A 20561-nucleotide genomic window follows, 5' to 3' on the forward strand; every position below is an offset into this window, starting at 1 on the left:
ATGTAGTATATAGCCTCCTTCAATGAGTCCCTGACTCCCTGGATGTCTCCCTTATAAATAATATATAAGGAATGTAAAAACAGGATTAATGTGTTTTACTGAATGTCAGTTTTTATTATTATTATTTTTTAAGGAGAAGAGTTTTCATATTTGTGAAAGTTTTCATCACAGTTTTAAAATAAGTATTTTGAGCCCTTTTTTTCCTTCTTTTTTCTTTTTATAGAAAATATGAAGAGATTTATCCACCTGACATTGCTGAATTTGTATATATCACTGATGATACATATACAAAAAAACAAGTTCTTAGAATGGAACATCTTATTCTTAAGGTACTATCTTTTGACTTGGCTGTCCCAACAATATATTCGTTTTTGCAAAGATATTGCTTTATAGGTCATGTTCCTGAACATGTTCAGTATTTATCACAGGTAAGGTTTTATTTCTTTGTTTAATATTTATGCTTGAAATTATTATTATTTAGCATACTGAAACACAAACCCAACCATGAATGCATTATTATTAATTATTATAATTATTATATGACACATCTAAGGAGTCCAAGGACTTTGGAGAGAAACACATTTGTAGAAATAGAAATTTAGTAATTTGGGAGTTAATCATGCTACTCTAGATGGGCTTAAGTCTGGAAGTTTGTAATGATGCTACTTTATTATATCTTCTAATGTCTGTTAGTATTTCCTTTATTATTCAGCTAAAAAGAACTTTGGAAACTTATATTTCTATTAAAATTAGAGATGTATCACTTATCTCTCAGATGATTCGGTTGATTAAGAATACTCAATAAAATTCCAAAATTACCTTCAAATATTCCTGTTATTAAATTAATTTATCCTGCAATCTTGAACGGCTGTTTAAAGTAAGAAGCTAATTTTCTCATGTTATTTCTTCTATTCCAAGGATGGGAAACTATGATTTTTTTTTTTTTTTTTTTTTTGAGATAAATTAGTGTTTCTTCCTTACTAGTAGAGCCTTACTTCTTTAGAGCCTGTGTAGCTCAGTGGATGTGGCGTTTGCATACCACAGCGCTTGACCGCACGAAGGAAGACTTTGTTTCGAATCTAGTCTTCGACTAGAGGGAAATTTTTCTAAGCCTTTTTTTGACCGGTTCCCGAGTTAGTCGATCTCTGGCACAGGCAAGCGGGTTTTTTCTCCTGGAAACTCGGGTTTTTCATCCCGTTAAATCAAGAAAATCAACCGTAGAACCCACATTATTTCAGACACTAAATATATTGTGTTAGGGTTAGGGACCACGAGATGGCGGCACTTGTTGAGCCATCTCTCTTCACTGCGTGCCGCTTAATTAGTGATAGCCTTGGGCCAGCTATTTCTGATTGGCTGCCAGTGGAGATTGAACTGCCCACTCAGTCTCCAAAAGTTAGATAGGGCTAAACGGCCTCACCTACTCTCTATACAGGAATAAAAAGGAGTTAGCTGATTTTTTTTTTTTTTTTTTCCTTACTAGCAAAGAACATGGATTTCAATTTTTATATTAAAAACTTCATTTTAAATAAATAAAGGGATTTCATTTATTTATTCACTTATATGGAGCACCTACAAGATTTGTCCTTGTGGAAAAAAAAGGCCTGTTTTTAATTTGCTGTAAAATATTTTGTTTCTTTTAAAAGAAATATAAAATTCAAGGGTAGACTGATTTAGCATGACTTTCTTTTTTGTATTATGATTAGTATTGCATATAAGAATTAAAAAAAAAAAAAAAAAAGCCAGATGCTGGTTAACTGGAATTTTGCTCTAAAACAAAGATACTGGAGTATTTTAAATTAGATATTTAATTTGTATGAGTAGGAGCATGAATGTTTTACAGGCTTCATGAATGTTTCCATGAAATCAGCCTTTTTCTGTCATTTTTTTTGAAAAGTTTATCAGAATTCTCTGACAAGCTTTTAAAAAATTCTCTGAATTCTTTAAATGTTGAAGTTTCCTCCAGTAATTAGCTTTGATCCTTAAGTGAACCTTCAAGCTTATAAGGTTTTAATCTTTCTTTTAAGCTTTGAGTCGAAAATATGTTAGCAATATGTGACTGATTTGTTTTAAATTAGACCAGTAGTTGAGAACTTAATATGATGAATTGCTTTCAGACACGTCTTTTCTTTTTTTATAATTGTTTGTGTATTTCTTAAATCATTTTTTACTTGCTCCAGAATCCCTTCTCTAGAGATTGAACAGAACCTTTTCAAGCCACTTCAGGTCTCCAATAAGCTAGGTGGTGGTCTACTTGCCAATGACAACCACAAACATCCTTGCCCCATGGTGGGATTCAGATCTGTAGCTTATTTGTTGGAGAGTGAATACATTAGCCACCCAGGTTGAGTGGTAAACATATTCTGCTGTTGGTGAAAAGGCTGTGGATTTGGACACCAGGTTGCATGGATGTTTATTAAAGTATGGTCTGGAGAAAGTCACATAGCTTCTTAACTTCATAAGACTTTTTTTTTTTTTAAGGGAAAAAGTTATAGAAATTACAGTGATCAATTTTTATGCTAATCAAATGCACGTATAATTTCATTTCACCTTTACAAAACTGGTGACCATTTCTTTGTCCTGTGAATTCACAGTAGTAAGTTAATTGTTCTGTTTACTTTGGTTCATTTAATTCGAATACAATATACATTCTGGTGAACTTTTTTTCAATTAGAAGTATTTGTGAACATAAACTTAAACTTTCTCTGAATTGGCCTATAAGGCCTTTGACATTCAAAAGCCAATGTCGAATTTAATTTTTGTTGTGTACTAATTTGCTGGCCTAGTGGATAATGCCTCTACTCTCCAACAGGCTGTTGTTTTGAATCTCACATGGATTTTTACAAATATATTTAATGGAAGATAAATTTCATTGTCAGGTGTGAATCATTCCCCTCCTTATTTGGGGTTTGACTTTGATACTTATGTACGTAGGTTTGCATTCTTTCATAATGCAAAAAAAATTCTATCAACTAAATGATTTCATGGATGAAATAAGTAAGTGGCAGTAGTGGTAGGATCAGTGACAAGCACAGTGAGAATAGAAATTAGTGGAATAATTAAATCATGATAAAGTACAAAGATTTCACTGAAATGTTTCATATAGCAAAATATTTGTATGGCATAATCAGCGGAAAGGAATAATAATGATAAACATTCAAAAGCAACTAGATGCAAATACATGTCTTTCCCTGGCCAAAAAGAAACCATTCTGTATGATACTGGCTATCTTTTTTTTTTTTTTTTAGTTGAAAAAACACTTGGAATGATTTTTTACATTATAGACTGGAGTCAAACCCTGGTCTTGCCAGCTAAAGGACAGCTCATTTACAAGCTGAACTACTGAGGTGCTATTAAAACAAAGATATTTTAACTACATGACTTAAAGTTGTATTAATTCAAATTAGAATAAGATAGGTTCTATCACATTCCACACAGTTTTCATCTACAATTTTTGGATACAGAAATTTGTAGATGAAAACCGTGTGGAATTCATTGATATACTGTAGTTGTACATTAAGTACAGTTCAACATTCAATTGATTAACATTAATATACTGATATTTCAGTACACCTATCATGAGCCATCTTCATGATAGATGTACTGAAAAATTCTTCAGTATAGTATATTAAAATGGGAAATTCAAAAATCAGGCACCCCTTTGAATGTACACGAAGAAGGAAATCTTTTCCTGTATGCAGTCAGAGACAGCCAGGTAAAAACCGATATTGTTAGGATTAAATGAGATGTTTGTGCATGTGAGTGATAATACAGATATTTTTACACACACACACTGCTTGGAAAGAAATTTCTGCAATCAGATGATTGCAGCAATCCTACAGGCATACTTTACATAAGTATGCGATGGCAATCAACAGGAATTTTGGATCATCCTTCATGTAGGCATGTAATGAGATCCTGGACTCTTATGGGATGGATGTCCCTTGACCTCACCTGATGTTTCCAGTTCATCCCACAGATGTTCCGTGTGGTTCAGATCGGGGCTCTCTATGATCAGTTCCATAGAAACGCCACAAAGTAAAGAATCATTGCATTGTTCAGAATGTTTAGATATCACTTGGAGTTCACTGTTCATAGCATCTCAGAGGTCTCAGGCCAAACCAGGAAAAACAGGACCATACCATCATACTTCCACCTCTGAGTTTCATAGTTAGGGCTACATAGTCTGGTAATAAATGTTCACTGGGCATCTGCCACATCTCCACCCATCCATCTGCTTGGTAGAGGGTGTAGTGCGATTTGCTTCCACTTCCCACTGTACATGCTCTTTGCACCACTTGAAGACAACACTTCATGTTGGTTTGGGTAATGTGGGCATGCATATTGCGGTCCTACCATGGAAACACATGCTGTGAACTTCAAGACATGCAATAAAAAGTAAGTCAGGGTTCTGAATGTTTTTGTGCAGATTCGTGTTCCATTCGATGCCTGGAACTCTGCATTCAACATGTTGGCTGATGAATGGCAGATTTTACGTATTATTCTTTGTAGTACTCTATAGTCATATTTAGTGAACGTAGTGGGTCATCTACTGTGGGTAGCACTTGCAATTGACTCCCTGTGCTTCCATCTCAGTATGATTATTGACCTGGGATGTATCAACTTCTGAACATGTGCACATGGCATCCTATCACAGTGCCTCTTTCAAACTCTGTCAGTTCCCTTCTCACAGCCATTTTACCTGGACACAGTTGCAATAACTTGGGAACATCATATTCTTCCAATTTCTCCTGTCTACAAACATGTGACTTAATACTTGGCACAACACCCTGCTAATGGGGATGTTCATTGACTTCTTTCTAAACAGTGATATATATTTTGAAAATGGATGTGCAGAACCAGGGAAACTAGAACTACCAAGGATGGGGGGGAGTGGATATGCAGACATCAGTGAGACTTCTGAACATGTGCACATGGCATCCTATCACAGTGCCTCTTTCAAACTCTGTCAGTTCCCTTCTCACAGCCATTTTACCTGGACACAGTTGCAATAACTTGGGAACATCATATTCTTCCAATTTCTCCTGTCTACAAACATGTGACTTAATACTTGGCACAACACCCTGCTAATGGGGATGTTCATTGACTTCTTTCTAAACAGTGATATATATTTTGAAAATGGATGTGCAGAACCAAGGAAACTAGAACTACCAAGGATGGGGGGGAGTGGATATGCAGACATCAGTGAGACAGTTGAGTGTAAAAATGTATATAATGTACCTGAGCCAGCACTAAGGACAAAAAATGGGAATGGGACATCTAGAATAACGCATCAAGATAGGGGTGGGACAAAGGGATCACTGCATTTCATGTATACTAATGCCAGGAGTATTAGGAACAAGAAGGAAGAATTTTTGGCCTTGATTGGCTCTTCCTGGCCACAGGTTATTGGCATTAGTGAAACATGGCTGACGAAAGATGATATAGTTAGTGGGATAGAATGTGTAGGTTATAGTGTTTAGGAGAGACAGAGAGAATAAAATAGGGGGAGGGGGTGTTATTGATGATAGCCTGATGAACTGCAGCCAAGAAGAATTGAAGTTGTATCGCAGGATAGTGAAAAGAGCTCATTTGAGGCTATTTGGTGTAAGATTGAGACTGACAGAATAAAATATACAGTTGGGTGCTGCTGCTATAGACCAGGTGATGGAATAGATGGTGGAGATAGTATACATAAACAAATTGATGAAATGAGTGGAGGGGGGGTAATTATTATGGGGGATTAAAAGTATGGTAACATTGATTGGAAGGAGAAGAGGACACATGTGAGGAAGGAAATGGATTTTATTCAATTATTAAGGGATAACTATCTGAGACAGCATGTAATTGAAAATTCTAGGGGTGTGAGAGTGCTTGACCTGGTAATAGCATCTCACAATTTGACTGTAATGAATATGACCATGTTGCCACCTATTGGTGAGAGTGATCATAAGGTCTTGACCTGGGAGGTGGCTAAAGGTGTGGAATTTTTGATTAAGACAGGGTATATGTGGAATTACCATGCTGGCAAGTATGACAAGCTTAGGAGATTGCTTGGATCAGTGCCATGGCATGTACAACTGCAAGGGCTGGACGTCGATAGAGCATGGGAAGTGGTCAAGGAGCATTTACAGGAGGTTATGGTTGATTGTATACCTAGGGTCCGAATAGTAAAACAAGTAGGGTTAAATGGATGAATAACACCATTAAGCTTGAGCTGCAAAAAAAGAAACAACTGTGGAGGGAATTTAAAGAAAGGGGTGACCTGCAGGCACACAAACGGTATAAAGTGCAGGCCAGAACGGTGACTAGTGTGGTAAAAATAGCAAAAGCTGATTATGAAAGGAAACTAGCTATGCAAGAAAAAGAATCCCAAACAGTTCTTTCAATATGCTGCAAGCAAGAAAAAAACTGTACATGGCAAAATGATTTTAAGGAAAGACGATGGTAAGGAGGTCACTGAACCAGTCGATATAGTGGAGTTACTGAGCGCGCACTTTGCAAAAGTATATCATCCAGGTGGTGACATTGAAAAAATGGAGCCATTAGTTTGTACGGGAATTGTGATGAATGAAGTGGAAGTGAATAGTCTATTACAGAACCTTAATGTGAATACATCTGTGGGATTGGATGGTATACCGGCACGGGTCTTGCGTGAAGTGGCTAAGGAATTATCAGTGCCCTTGACCATGTTGTTTAATCTGAGTCTCGGGTCTGGTTTAGTCCCAAAGGCGTGGAAAGAGGGGAAAATAGTTTCACTGCATAAAGGAGGATCCAAGACTATGGTTGCAAATTACTGACCGATCAGCATATCAGGAGTTGTTGTCAAGGTCTTGGAGAAAGTAGTCGAGAAAAATACAGGAATGGATTGATGAAAATGAGATACTGTACAGGGGACAGCATGGCTTTGTAAAGGGTAGATCATGCCTGAGTAACTTGCTCAAGTTTTATAACAAGGTGACGGCTGAACTGGATAAGGGAAATGGGTTTACAGTGATACTGCTGGACCTGGCAAAGGCGTTTGACAGGATACCACATGGAATTCTAATCCGTAAACTACAACATATGGGAATGGATATAGGGTTGGTGAGATGGATAGGTGGGTGGTTGATGGAGAGATATCAAAGAGTGGTTTATTCAGGAGTGGAGTCCAAAAGACAGCCTGTGACTAGTGGGGTGCCGCAGGGTTCTGTTCTTGGACCACTGCTGTTTAATCTGTTCATTAACGATATAGGGAAGGATCTAAGTGGAACAGTTCATTTGTTCGCTGATGATGCAAAGTTGGGGAGGGCGATAGTGAATGCAGAAGATGTCAAAATCTTGCAGGATGACTTAGATAGATTGGAGTTCTGGGCTAAGGAGAATGGATGTCAATTTAATGTGACAAAATGTAAGGTTATGCATTTTGGGGTGAAAAGATTTGCAGCAGTATACCACATGGGTGGAACTGTACTCCAAGAGATTGATGAGGCCAGGGACTTGGGAGTGTTGGTGGATAGGGAGATGAAGTTTAGGGGGCACATTGCGAAAGTAGCTAAATCAGCTCATCAACTCACTTGGTTGTTGAAAAGTACCTTAACGAGCAGAGACAAGCAAGTTATTGTACCTCTGTACCGAGCTTTGATAAGACCTCATCTTGACTACTGTGCCCAGATTTGGTCACCTCAGTTCCTTCTTGATGGGGAGGAGGTGGAGAGGATCTAGAGGCGAGTGACTAAGATGATAGCAGGTCTATGGAATGAACCATATGAGAACAGGTTGAAGATTTGTGGGTTGCAGAAACTGGTTGATAGGTGGAAAAGGGGAGATATGATTAAGACATTCAAATTGCTAAAAGGATTCTATAAGATTAATTCAGAGGATATTTTTGAGATCAGGACTGGTGGTGGGAGAACTAGGGGATACTTATGGAAGCTGGGCAAGAGTGTGGTTAGCAGTGGTGTTAGAGCTGGGTTCTTTACTTTTAGAGTGGTAAATGAGTGGAATAAGCTGCCAGAGTCTGTTGTGGGTGCTATGACAGTGAGCGAGTTCAAGGCAAGTATGATAGATACTGTGAGAATGTCGTATAGTTGTGTGGACATGATGTTTATGGCCTCCCTCGATGAGTCTAAGGACTCCCTGGAGTAACCTGAAAATAATAATAATAATATATATATATATATATATATATATATAACATTAAGCAATATAGTTCTTGATGAATTTTCCAATTTTGGCATGGAGAGTCCATCATTAAGAAAGGTTAGGCAATGTAGAAGGATTTTGGCAATTTCCTTTAAAACACATCTATATTTAGCAAACATTGTGTAATAATATAATATCCCAGGAGACACTGTGGCTAGTGTTTATAACCTTATGCTGTGGTAAATCTAATTTAAGTTTCTTGGGAGCAACGTTAAATTAATCTTCAGATATCTGTTTGGAAACAGATTGGCCTGTTAGTCTGAAATAGAATAACTGCTGGTTGAATGCTTTAAATTTAAAATTTAAAATTCAACTGATGGGTTGAATTTTAAATTTTGGAGGTGTTAACTTGGAGTTGATGGAATCAATAGGCTTGAATGTGGGAGATATGGAAGAGAGGTAATGAATTACTCCTTAACACCCTAACTGGCCATGGTGTCTATAGACATTCAGCAAAATCTGGATATGATTCTGTAAAACTTATTGAATAACATGGATGGGAAGTGCAATTCTATCTCACTATTTCATCCACAATGGCCAGTAGAGAGGTTAATGTAAGTGATAAAGAATCTAGGTAAGTTACATCTTGGAATAAAAGTTGGGAAAAAATTATTGGTAACTTCCTCTTTTATTTTTGAATTGTAACTGTTTAGAAGTGTCTTTGATTGTAGGAATTTCTTTCTGAATTAGTTTGCAGCTTTTACAGGTTAAAGGTAGACTCAGTTATACAAACATTATTGAAGAAAAAATGAAACAGCTAAGCAAGAACCAAATCTTGGAGTATCAATGACAAACTGAAGAAAATATGGATTGATTCAGCTAGAGAGGCATGTGATGAAGTTGTCTGCAAGGATAGAAAAATAAGAATGCCATGGTGGACACAACATGTTAAAGAAGCAGTCCTGGAAAAGAAGAAAACATACCAAAAGTAGCTAGCAAATAAGTTAGCAGATGGATTTAAAGAATACAGAGGAAAAAAGTAAGAGTGCTGTGTGTGAAAAGTAGTAGCTAAACAAAATTCGTGGTAAAAATTTGGTAAGAATATTTTCTATATTCTTAATATGAGGAAGGTGGTAAAATGTTCTGGAGGTCATTGAAAAACCTTAGAGCTAAGTGTATTGCAAAAGGAATCCGATAACAAAGGTGACATGAAAACTAAAGAAAAGAATAGATTAGATGTTGGGAGTAATTACTTTGAAAGACTAGTAGTGACAACTGAACTACAAAATTTTCAAGAGCAATGCAAACGTGACTCTTTATCAATATATAAGGTTGTAAAAGACATTTACAACTTTGTAAGAAAGGCAGCTAGAGTAGATCATATTCGATATACTCTAGCTCAAATATGTAGATATAATAAATTTTTTGAAGTAGTTACAGTGCATAATTGAGAGGATTTTGGTCAGAAGATCAAATCTAAAATTATTGAAATAAAGTTATCATAATTCCTATTTGTAAAAAAAAAAAAGAGAGAGGAGGGTGGGAGGATAAAGATGAATGTAAGAATTAGAAGAAATTCTCTACTAAACGTACAAGATAAGATTTATGTGAGCATTCTTGAAAACAGTGTGGAAGAGAAACTTAGAAAAGAACAAGTTGGCGTTAGACCAAAGAGAGGTAAAAATTTGACTCTCACTTGATGACAAATAGTACAGAAATCATTTTGTGGATCTGGAAAAGGTTACCAAAAGGTGCCAAGAGAAAATCTTTTCCAAACTACAATTATATGGGATAAATGGAACATTAAACTAAACAGTAAAGTCTTCATTTGTCTTTGATGCAAAATCAGGTGTAAGACAAGGATGTGCATTATCTCTGCTAATCATCTATATGTTCATTTTAGTAAAATTATGTAGACTACAACTGTGGTTAGGAATCATTATTTTAATTTTCCGACATTTCGACCTTCATATTAAGTCGACATTGGATGGAGTGTGTGTGTATTTCTTTTTTTTATTATTTGTATGGATCCCCCCCCCCCCCACCACATTCCTCTACTGTCCCTTAGGACTGGTTGAGCCCTCCTAGTTAGGGATTAACATATTTTATGACTATAGATCCATGGGTGTGTTCATGGACTGGTTTGCCTGTTCTGACAGACGAAAAAACTCTAGTTTCTGTGTGAAAAAACAGTCTACCTCTGTATGAGACTAACTCTTTAGTCAAAAGAGACCAGATAAAGGTTCCTCATGTCATGGATGGGAATCGAAAGCAGGTCTTTCCGACCAAAGGGCTTTGTACAGACTGAGCTATGGAGGTGGTCTCTCTCTCTTCTCTCTCTCTCTCTCTCTCTCTCTCTCTCTCTATATATATATATATATATATATATATATATATATATATATATATATATATATATATATATATATATATAGACACACATGCACTGTTTGATTCATCTTGGAAGATTAAAAAAAAAAAAATTGAAGAACAACATAATAGAATTTGACAGTATATCTGATTGAATAGCAAGTATTGTTAAAATCTCAAAAAGATACGCTTAAGATCATCCAAGTCTGTACACCAACAATAATTCATACTGATGAAGAAATTAAAGCCTTCTATCATGATGTATCCCCACTTCACAATAAAGGAAAACATGCCAGAATTGGTATACAACAATCAGATGAAAGCCCAATGGGAAATTTTAGATATGGCATGAGAGATGATAGAGGAGCAAGGTTAACAGAATTTGCAGAAAAAGAAATCCTGTGCATCATGAAACTTCCTATGTTTTTTTTTTTTTTTTTTTTTCTCCCAAGAAACAAACACATAGGAAATCCAAGACCAAAGTCAAAGAAACACATGGAAAAACTAGTGAAATTGATTTTATCCTCAACAATAAGAAAAACATCTTTCAAGGCTGCTTTGTTATAAACACCTTCAACAATAGCAGTGACCATCTTATGGCACGCAGTAGGATTCAAATAAATTGCCAAAAAGAAAAAAGAAAAAATTCCGAAGATCAAAGCAGAACATAGATGTACATAAACTCAACATTAAAAAAGATATTATAGATTTAAAAATCTTAGTATAGATGACAATGCTGATTTATCAGAAAGTAATGTCATTATTACCCAAAATCTTTTACAATAATCACTTGAAATAATTTGAAATCACAGAACAAAAACAAGACAAAATTTCTGAAGAAACAAAGAGAAATGAAGCAATCAAATAACCTATAGAATAAAATTGAATACACTGACTTGTGCAAAATGATCAGAAAACGTACTGCAGAAGAAATGAGAAAATTCAATTATAAATTCATACAACAAACAATTGAAAACAACTCGAGTCTAAAAAAAGCTACACAGCAATTCAGGAGCAGCAATAAACAGATGGTTGTCATCAAACTACAAGATGGGACCATAACCAGATTGATATGCTATAGCAAAAACAATTGAAGAATTTTACTCAGTATTATATCAGGATGATGAATTAAATGAAGAAGTCAACTACGAAATAGCTGAAGTACCACAGATTCTACCAGAAGTTATGGGGAGCATCCAAAGTTTGCACAATGGAAAAGCTGCAGGTGAGGATGGTGTTATAGCTGAACTTCTAAAAGCAGATGTAGAAATGATTTACAAACTTCTAGCAAAACTATTTACTTTATGACTGAAGAAAAATGATGCACCAAGAACATGGAAGAATGCTACCCTAATTCTGATACATAAAAAAGGTGAGGTACAGATTATTGAATGATGAATTGAATATCAGTTAGCATTATGCTTGGTTTTATTGATTACGAGAAAGCCTTTAATTCAGTAAAAATTTGTGCAATATTTAAAGCATTAAGAAACCAACAAATGGAGGAGCCATATGCCAGGACCACCAAATCAATACACACCAATGCCACAGCTGCAGTTCATTTCAATGGAAGCATCTCTACTTTGGAAATACAGAGAGGTATAAGACGGGGTGACACAATATCTCCAAAATTATTCACAGTGTGCCTAGAAGAAATATTCAAACTTCTTGATTGGGAAGAGAAAGGTCTGAAGATAAATGGAAGATATTTAAGCCATTTATGATTTGCAGATAACATAGTTTCTTTACTTCAACTGTGCATGAATTACAGACTCATATCCATGAACTCCAAATTGCTAGCAAAACAGCTGGCCTAAAGAAGACTCAAGTTTTGTTCAGTAGCTATGATCCAACCAGAAATAATAAAAATCAATAATGATGAAATTAAACAAGTAAATCATTCCATATACTTATGACAACAGATATCTATGGAACAAAATATCATGGATGATATTAAAAGATTGGGAAGGGAAAGGGACAGATCCTAAAACCCAAACGAACTCAGCCTCACAAGAATTCAAGATATCGGTACTATCAACATAAGAAGCCTGAATGGCAAAGAAATGAAGCTAGCTAAGGAATTGGATAAGTACAGATCGACATAATAGGGGGGACTGAAACAAATAAGGCAAAAACTGGTGAGATCTTTCTGAGCAATAAATACAAAATCTTATATTCAGGTAATGACGATCAAGGAAAAGGAGTAGCCATAGTATTCAACACAAAATACGAGGCTAATCTTCTTGAATGACAGGCAGTCTCAAGTAGAGTGATGTGGGCAAACACGAGAATGGGGAACTGGACAATGAGATTTATTTGTGCCTATGGTCCCACGGAAGGTTCTACTAAGGTAGAAGTGGAGGAATTTTTTTTGAGGCTTTAGAGAAAGCTACTGAAACAATGAAAAAGGAAAAGTTGGTCCTTGTTGGGGATCTAAATAGCATAGTAGGAAATTATTGTCAGACATACAAAAATATAGTGGTAAAATTTGGGGAAAAAAGCAAAGCTAATAATAATGGCAAATGCCTGTTAGATTTTGGCTCAGGACATGGACTGGTTATTACTAACACCATGTTCCAACATAAAAATGTGCACAAATTCACATGGAGAGAAGAGGCTAGGAATAAGAAAAGTCTCATTGACTATGTTATTGTTGATAGTGATGTTTTCTCCCTGGTGCAGGACACCAGAGTGTACAGAGGATTTGAAATTGGAAGTGATCACTATTTAGTCTTGAGCAAGATAAAATTGAATTTCATATTGAAAAGAAGAACATGTAAAAAGTTTTAAAGCGAATAAAAGTTGAGCAGCTCTCAGATGTGAACTGTAGACTAAAATACACAAACATGATTGAAGAAAAAAATGAAAGAGTTTGAGAACAGGAACCAAACCTTGGAGATTCAGTGGCAAGTCCTGAAGAAAACACTGATTGTGGTTGTCAGTAAGTATAAAAAAATCAGAACTCCATGATGGTTACGGATACAGGAAGTTGAAGAGGCAGGGAAAGAAAAGAAAGCATATCAAAATTTCCTGGCAAATAAGTCAGCTTGTGCTCTTAGAGAATACAGAGGCAAATGTAAGAAAGCTAAACACTGTGTAAAACTAGCTAAATAAAAGTCATGGGAAGACTTTGGTAAAAACATAGAAAATAAATATCAAGAAGGTGGCAAGGTATTCTGGAGATTGTTGAAGAAGCTCAGAAATTGATGAAAGAGTACTGTAAAAGGAATTATAGATGATAAAGGTGAAATGAAAACTGGAGAAAAAGATATCCTTGAAGTATGGAGTAATTACTTCAAAAAATTGCTAAATGAAACAAGCAGTGATAGCACAGTGGTAAAAAAAACACTCACAGGAATACATATCCATACTTGAAGTAGAAAAAGCCATCAAAGGCTTGAAATGTGGAAAGGCAGCAGGAGTACGTGATATTCGACCAGAAATGCTGAAGTATGGTGGTATAAAAGTCTTACAGTGGCTGCACTGCATAGTTCAGAAGACCTGGACAGAGGGACGAATTCCAGATGATTGGAGTAGAGCTCTTGTAGTACACACACACACATTTATTTAAGGTGGTGTGGCCACATTAAACAATGCGAATTTCATGTGGTGCCGTGATAGCAGCCTGAACACTCCTTGAGGGTACATATCAGTGAATTGATGAGGTCCCATTGAAAAAATTGGAAATGCATCTTGGAGGATAATTGTTATTTTGAAATGAACATTTGTTATTCTTTTTTGCACCCTTTTTGCAGCTCCTCTTTATTGCTCCAAACCCAGAGACCAAATCTACACACAGCAGTCCAGATACAGTCTCACCTGCAATAAAGTTGTGGCAATAAAGAAGTTGTCAGAAGGTGCAAAAAAACAGTAACAAAGATGATATCAGGATTATGGAATGTAGATTATGAGAAGAGATCGAGAGAATGTCTGGACTTCAGATACTGGTAAATAAGAGAAAGAATAATGATATGAGAGTCTAAACTTCTGAAAGGGTGTTATGTTATACGTTATTGACTAAGAGTATTTTATTATACGGAAGTGGGGAAAGAATGGGAGTGGGGGAGTATCCAAAGTTTTTAAGTTTGTGTGCAGTTAAGAAAGGGGCGAGAGCTAGCTTACTGTTGCACAGCAGCAAGTGAAACAATTTGCCTTTTGGTAGTGGTGAGTACATCCAGTTCGAATGATTAAGAGAATAAGTATGGCAGCTTTTGTGGGAGATGTGTGGCCTTCCTTGATCAGTTCTTGATTTTTATCGATGTCTTGAATAATAATAATAATAATGAGTAAAAAATTCAAGGGAAAGTGGCCAGTTAATTCCAAAAACTTGAAATTTGGATAGGAGGATATGACTTCATTTGACAGTTGTCAGGTGCATGTTTGTGTTTATGTGAAGTCTAAAGAAAGAAGGTAGTGAAAGTAATACATTAATCCTTAAGTTATCCACCCCACAGTGGGAGAATAGATTGCTGCTCACATAGCTTCAGTTATCTAACCTTTGCTATCTAATTCAAATTATTTGACCATTGAATGAAAGGTCAGTTAATTTGAAGGTTCGATGATTGAGATTGTTTATTTATTCATGCTCGTAAATATCTGAATTTAAGCAGATGCAGTAAATAGTGAGAGATCTATAGAATAGTATAGGTTCTAACTGTAAACTTGAAGTTGAACATATTTTACTATATTGATTTAGTTGATGGCAAATTACAAATGTCTGGAGTAGGAAATACAGTGAATGAGTAAATCAGCACAAGTTTAAATGTTACAGGATTGAAAACAACAAATCAGAGATAGATAATTCTACTCATAATTCAGGTGACAAATAGTTTTTCTTTTGGTGAATGAGTCTAATGGAGGTGGGGTGGAAGAGAGAGAGAGAGGGAGACATTCTGATAGGCAGAATATCAGCTTCACTCTCTTACTGGTTCTACTTCAAGTGTTAGTATAAAAATTTATAGCATTCTGTGGTAAGGTAAAGGGATATTTAATGTTAGATAAGAAAATTACTTGAGTGTTTGCTGGGAGCTGGAGTAAGTGATCTAAATAACTCCATGTAAAGGAAAATTAGACATTTGTTGGGTAGCCTTCATTTGCTAATTTTATTGCTCTCTTAATTTTGGTAATTATACTCAACTTCTTGATTATCTGTCTCTGAAAGTGAATCACATGCAGTCTAATTACCCAACAGTGAGGTGATCTTATTTGGAGATTTCAACATCCATAATTCAGACTGATTCTCTTTTAATTTACAGACCAGGCTTGAAGAGAAGGTGAATTATTGTTGTCAACAATGATCAAGTGCTAATAATCCTCATCATGCTTTTAGCATCCTAGACCTTTTCTTAACCAGTTCTCTCTCTAGATACACAACTGACCTTAGCTCTTCTTTTGGCATCTCGGATCATGACCTTCATCAATTTTTTTCCTCTTTTTTTTTTTCTTTTTTTTTTCTCTCTCTCTCTCAGCTAATACCAACTTCTATTCCTGAAAAGTATTCTGTTTGGCAATTGTACCAAATGGGGATAAACTTCAGGATTTTCCATGCCTATTTATGAAAAAGCTGAGATGTCATTAATTATTAATAATGGGCTCTTCACAATATAAGCAATGTTAAGAGAGGAAAAAATACATTTATTAATATTTTGCTGGTTTTCTATCCAGAATCTTCCGAGAACAATTATCAATGTGACAAGCACAGCACTGAACTAAATTATGGAAGTCAATTAAAATTGTAACTGAAACAGAACTAATGTTCTTTCTTTCAAGGTACACGATGATCAGCACCATATTGAAATTATTATTTTACTTATTATTAATAAAATAACACTTGACGTTTTAACCCCTGTATTGAGGTTATCATCAGAAGGATACACGTGTATAGGAAACTAAGCTACATGCTGTTAAATCTTGAATAAAAGGGATTTTAGTAATATAATACCTTTTATTCAGATTTTCCAAGTATACTAAATCCTGCTAAGATACTTGTATATCAATGAATAAACTTGGTGTAATTGTAATAGATGTTATGAATGATGTATTATCAATAGTTTTGTGTAAGAACAAAGGAGATTGTATTGTGTCTAAGTATGCCATAGTGAACAAAAAATTCCAGACAGGATTAAGATAAGTCATGACCTGAGGCTACTGTACATGTGCAGTGCGATATTACACGGGGGGGTGTCTCCCATCTAATTGCACCGATAGACATGGGTGTCGGGTGCAGAAAATTACGGTACCCAGTGGACGATGACGTAAGCAAAAACGAAGGTCATCGGGACCATATAAATAGCAGTTTGCTACATCGAAACGGGGTCTTGTCTTGCCTTTTTCTTGGAGTAAGAGTTAGTCGATCTGGTCCCGGGTCAGCGAGAAGTTTCGAGGTCACGTGGGGTTCCGACCTGAAGTTACGTTGTACGCTACGGCAGCGGAGTTTTGCTAACATAGTCGGAGATAATTTGTAATCGCCATCGGAGACCTGTGTTCCAGATAGAAAAATGCCGAGTCGACTGACACGACTAAGATAAGCTGTTTTAGAAGAATTTAGATGCTGAGTTCCTGATGTCCGCTGATAATTAAGAAGGATCTTGCAAGCCCCAGAAATAGGTACCCCAGTTAAATGCTAAAGTCAAACGGTAATAGAAGGAAGTAATTTCAGGGATCATTCAGAAAAGACCAGACATCTGTTCAAAGTAAGATGTTTCCTTTGTTTAGCTAGAGATAAGAAGATTGTGATGGTGATTTAATTAGGGGACTTGTTTTATAGTGATACTTGAGGACTTTAGGCCTTATGCTGATAGTTAAAATATTTTGTTATATGTGAGAAAAGGTCTGGCTAAGATTTAAAGTGAAACATCGTGTAATTTATGTTATAGCTTAAGCTTGCAGAATGTTGATCTGATTATAACCATGATTAACAAGAGAAAATTATAGTCACATGGTCTTACTAGAATTGAATATGAAGAGGAACTAAATTGTAAACGTAGTCATTAGTTGTAATTTGAATCATAGAAGCTAATTTACTTAGAACTTAAAATTGACCCATTGTGTATTTCATTGAATGCTCTTGCATTCTATAAGATAAATTAAATCTACGCTCTGTTAATTAATCTTTTCCTTAGCCTGACCTCTAGTGATAAAAAAAAATTAAAAAATAAATAATTATTAAATAAAAAACTACATTCAATAGCAACTTGAACTGTACAAGTCCAGAAGAAAATTGCAGTATAACAATCTGAAAAAAAAATTTATTGAAAATGGTAAATTAAATATAGAAATAGACAACAGAATCAGCAAAGCTGGTATGGTGGGAAGTCAATTGAATAAATTCATATGGAATAAGAGAGAAATTAGGCGGAACACTAAATTAGCTGTATACAAGACAGTGTTCAAGCCAGTTTTAACTTATTGATCTGACAGCTGGGTCAGAAGTAAAACACTTCACCAAAGACTAGAGACTGCAGATATGAGAGTCCTGAGAAAGATTATAGGCATGAACAGATGGCATCAATGGCAATATCATATTAAAAACAAGGATATTAGGAAAGAACTTGACATTGTCACATCCAGGAATGCGTTAGCAGAGCTAATCTCAGGTGGTATGGTCACCTAAACAGAATGGGCGAAGAAAGATTAGCAAAACAAGTGTTCTCAGCCAGGTTGGCAGCAAAACGACCCAGAGGAAGACCAAGATATAGGTGGATTGATACGGTACAAAGTGCCTTAGACGATAGAAATATAAGATGGATAATATTGGAGTCTTGACAAGTAACAGACTGATTTGGAAGAAAATTGTAGATAGGAAGTTAGTAATGATGTAATTTTTTTCATGTAGTACTATCATATCCTGTACACCCCTTGCGGGTACATGACAGGAATTTGATGATGATGATGATAAAAAACTACAATAAACTCTGCTAAAGTCCTCCTATACTAAGATTCTTCTGGATTTGTACAGTTCAGATTGTTATACTGCAATTTCTTCTGGACTTGTACAGTTCAAGTTGCTATTGAATGTTAAGGGGGGGAAAAAACCATTTCACCAAGTCTTCCTGTATTGAGATTTTTCTTTCGCTTGTTCTAGTTGCTATAAAGGTTGCAAATGGGTTCTCCACATCCTTGGAATGGTTAGACCATCATTTTTGTTCAGATTTGAATTATGTTTGAGCATTTCACATCCTTCTTTGAATTTCCTCTTGAACCAGGTTTTCGTGCGGTGTAAGGACTTCGTACCTTTGCAATCAATTCTGTGGTATGTTTGAAGTGCTACTGGAGAAAGGTCTGAACTACACCATTGTGCCGAGGTCAGTAAACAAACTTGATATCATTTATCATATCGAGAGAGGTTTAAGATCCCTCCAAGCCAATCTAGCTGACAAAATAAGTATGGAAAAGTCTTGTATACTAAATTCAAACAAAAAAACTAAGCAGAAACCTAAACAAAATGGAAAAACTGGCCCTCAAAAATAACCAGGACATTATTATCACAAAAGCAGATAAAGGGAATGCCACTGTCGTTTTAGACCGGACAACCTACATAGAGAAAATGAACCATTTCATATCGGATCACAACACCTACCAAATGGTAAATTACAACCCCACGAAATGCATCAAAAAGAAAACAACTGAATTAATTAAATCCGTTAACACATGGCCAGAAGAAACAACTAAAAAACTAATACCTCATTATGCCTGCGCTCCCAGAATTTATGGCCTGCCAAAAATACACAAAACAGACACACAACTACGTCCGATTGTTGATGGAATCAGCAGCCCAAATTACCACTTAGCCAAAAAAGTTAGTGGCACACTCAAGGAATTGGTAGGTCGTTCCCCTTCCTACATAAAAAAAAACACATTTCGTAAACAAAATTAAAAACATTACACTCAACGACCAAGATTTATTAGTCAGCTTTGACATAACTACCCTTTTCACCAATGTCCCAATCAATGATACTATCTTACTCCTACAGAACATTCCACATAATAGCTGACTTTTATATGGAAGACTTTGAGCAATGAGCTCTAGAGTCAGCATGCCTAAAACCCGAAATTTGGGTCAAATACGTCGACGAAATTTTTGCCATTTGGCCCCGCAGCTGCAAAGCACTAAATACATTCCTTAGCCACCTGAACAAACAACACAAACGTATTCAATTCACCATTGAAATGGAAAAAAACAACTCTCTTCCATTCCTAGACACACTCATCACACGTATTCCCTCAGGTTGTCTCTCCTTCTCAGTCTACCTCAAACCTACACACAGGCCAGTACATATACAAAAATTCTTATCACCACCCAACACAAAAACTAGGTGTCATAAGCACCCTTAAATATAGAGCTGAAACTATTTGTTCAAATGAGCAAGCTCTAAACCAGGAATACAAGATCATCAACATATTTATGAAAAATGGATACAGTAAAAAAACTATTCACAAGATCCTCCACAGAGATACCACTAAAAACAATAAAGATTTCAAGAATGCTATTGCCATACCTTATGTTAGAGGCATTTCCAAAAAAATAGACAGAACACTACACAAATACAACATCAAACCACCTTTAAACCCCTGACAAAATTAAGACACCTACTCAGTTCTTCCAAAGATCCTCTTCCACACCTAGCCCACCCAGGGGTTTGCAAAATGCAGTGCACATGTAACCTACCATACATAGGGGAAACAGGGCAAACCATCCCAATTAGGAAGGACTAACAAAACGACACATTAAACACCTCATTTTGGAAAAACCAGCTTTTCTTCCACACACTCCAAACACATCACAGAATTGATTGGAATGGTACCAAGTCCCTACACCGCACCAAAACCCTGGTTCGAGAGGAAATTCAAAGATGGATGCGAAATTTGAACATAATCCAAATCTGAACAAAAATGATGGTCTAACCATTCTAAGGATGTGGAGGACCCATTTGCAACCTTTATAGCAGCTAGAACAAGCCAAAGAAAAATCCCAATACAAGATGACTTGGTGAAGGCTTTTTTTTTCTTTTCCTCTTAACATTCAATAGCAACTTGAACTGTACAAGTCCAGAAGAAAATTGCAGTAT

The 20561-nt window shown here is 35.9% G+C and overlaps 1 protein-coding gene across 1 annotated transcript in view; it reads left to right on the plus strand.

Moving 5' to 3' along the window:
- The window catches only part of LOC150104236 (cyclin-A2-like), a 175286-nt gene that overhangs the window by 99040 nt on the left and 55685 nt on the right, over positions 1–20561 (plus strand). Inside the window, exon 5 of the mRNA XM_090396860.1 lies at positions 224–428. Within this exon, the coding sequence (XP_090252986.1) occupies positions 224–428 (205 nt within the window). The remainder of the gene's footprint in view (positions 1–223; positions 429–20561) is intronic.

Source organism: Typopeltis vanoorti, chromosome 8 (genome assembly GCF_054136105.1).
Source record: "Typopeltis vanoorti isolate ZY-2024b chromosome 8, IOZ_Tvanoo_1.0, whole genome shotgun sequence".
NCBI classification, from domain to species: Eukaryota; Metazoa; Arthropoda; class Arachnida; order Uropygi; family Thelyphonidae; genus Typopeltis; species Typopeltis vanoorti.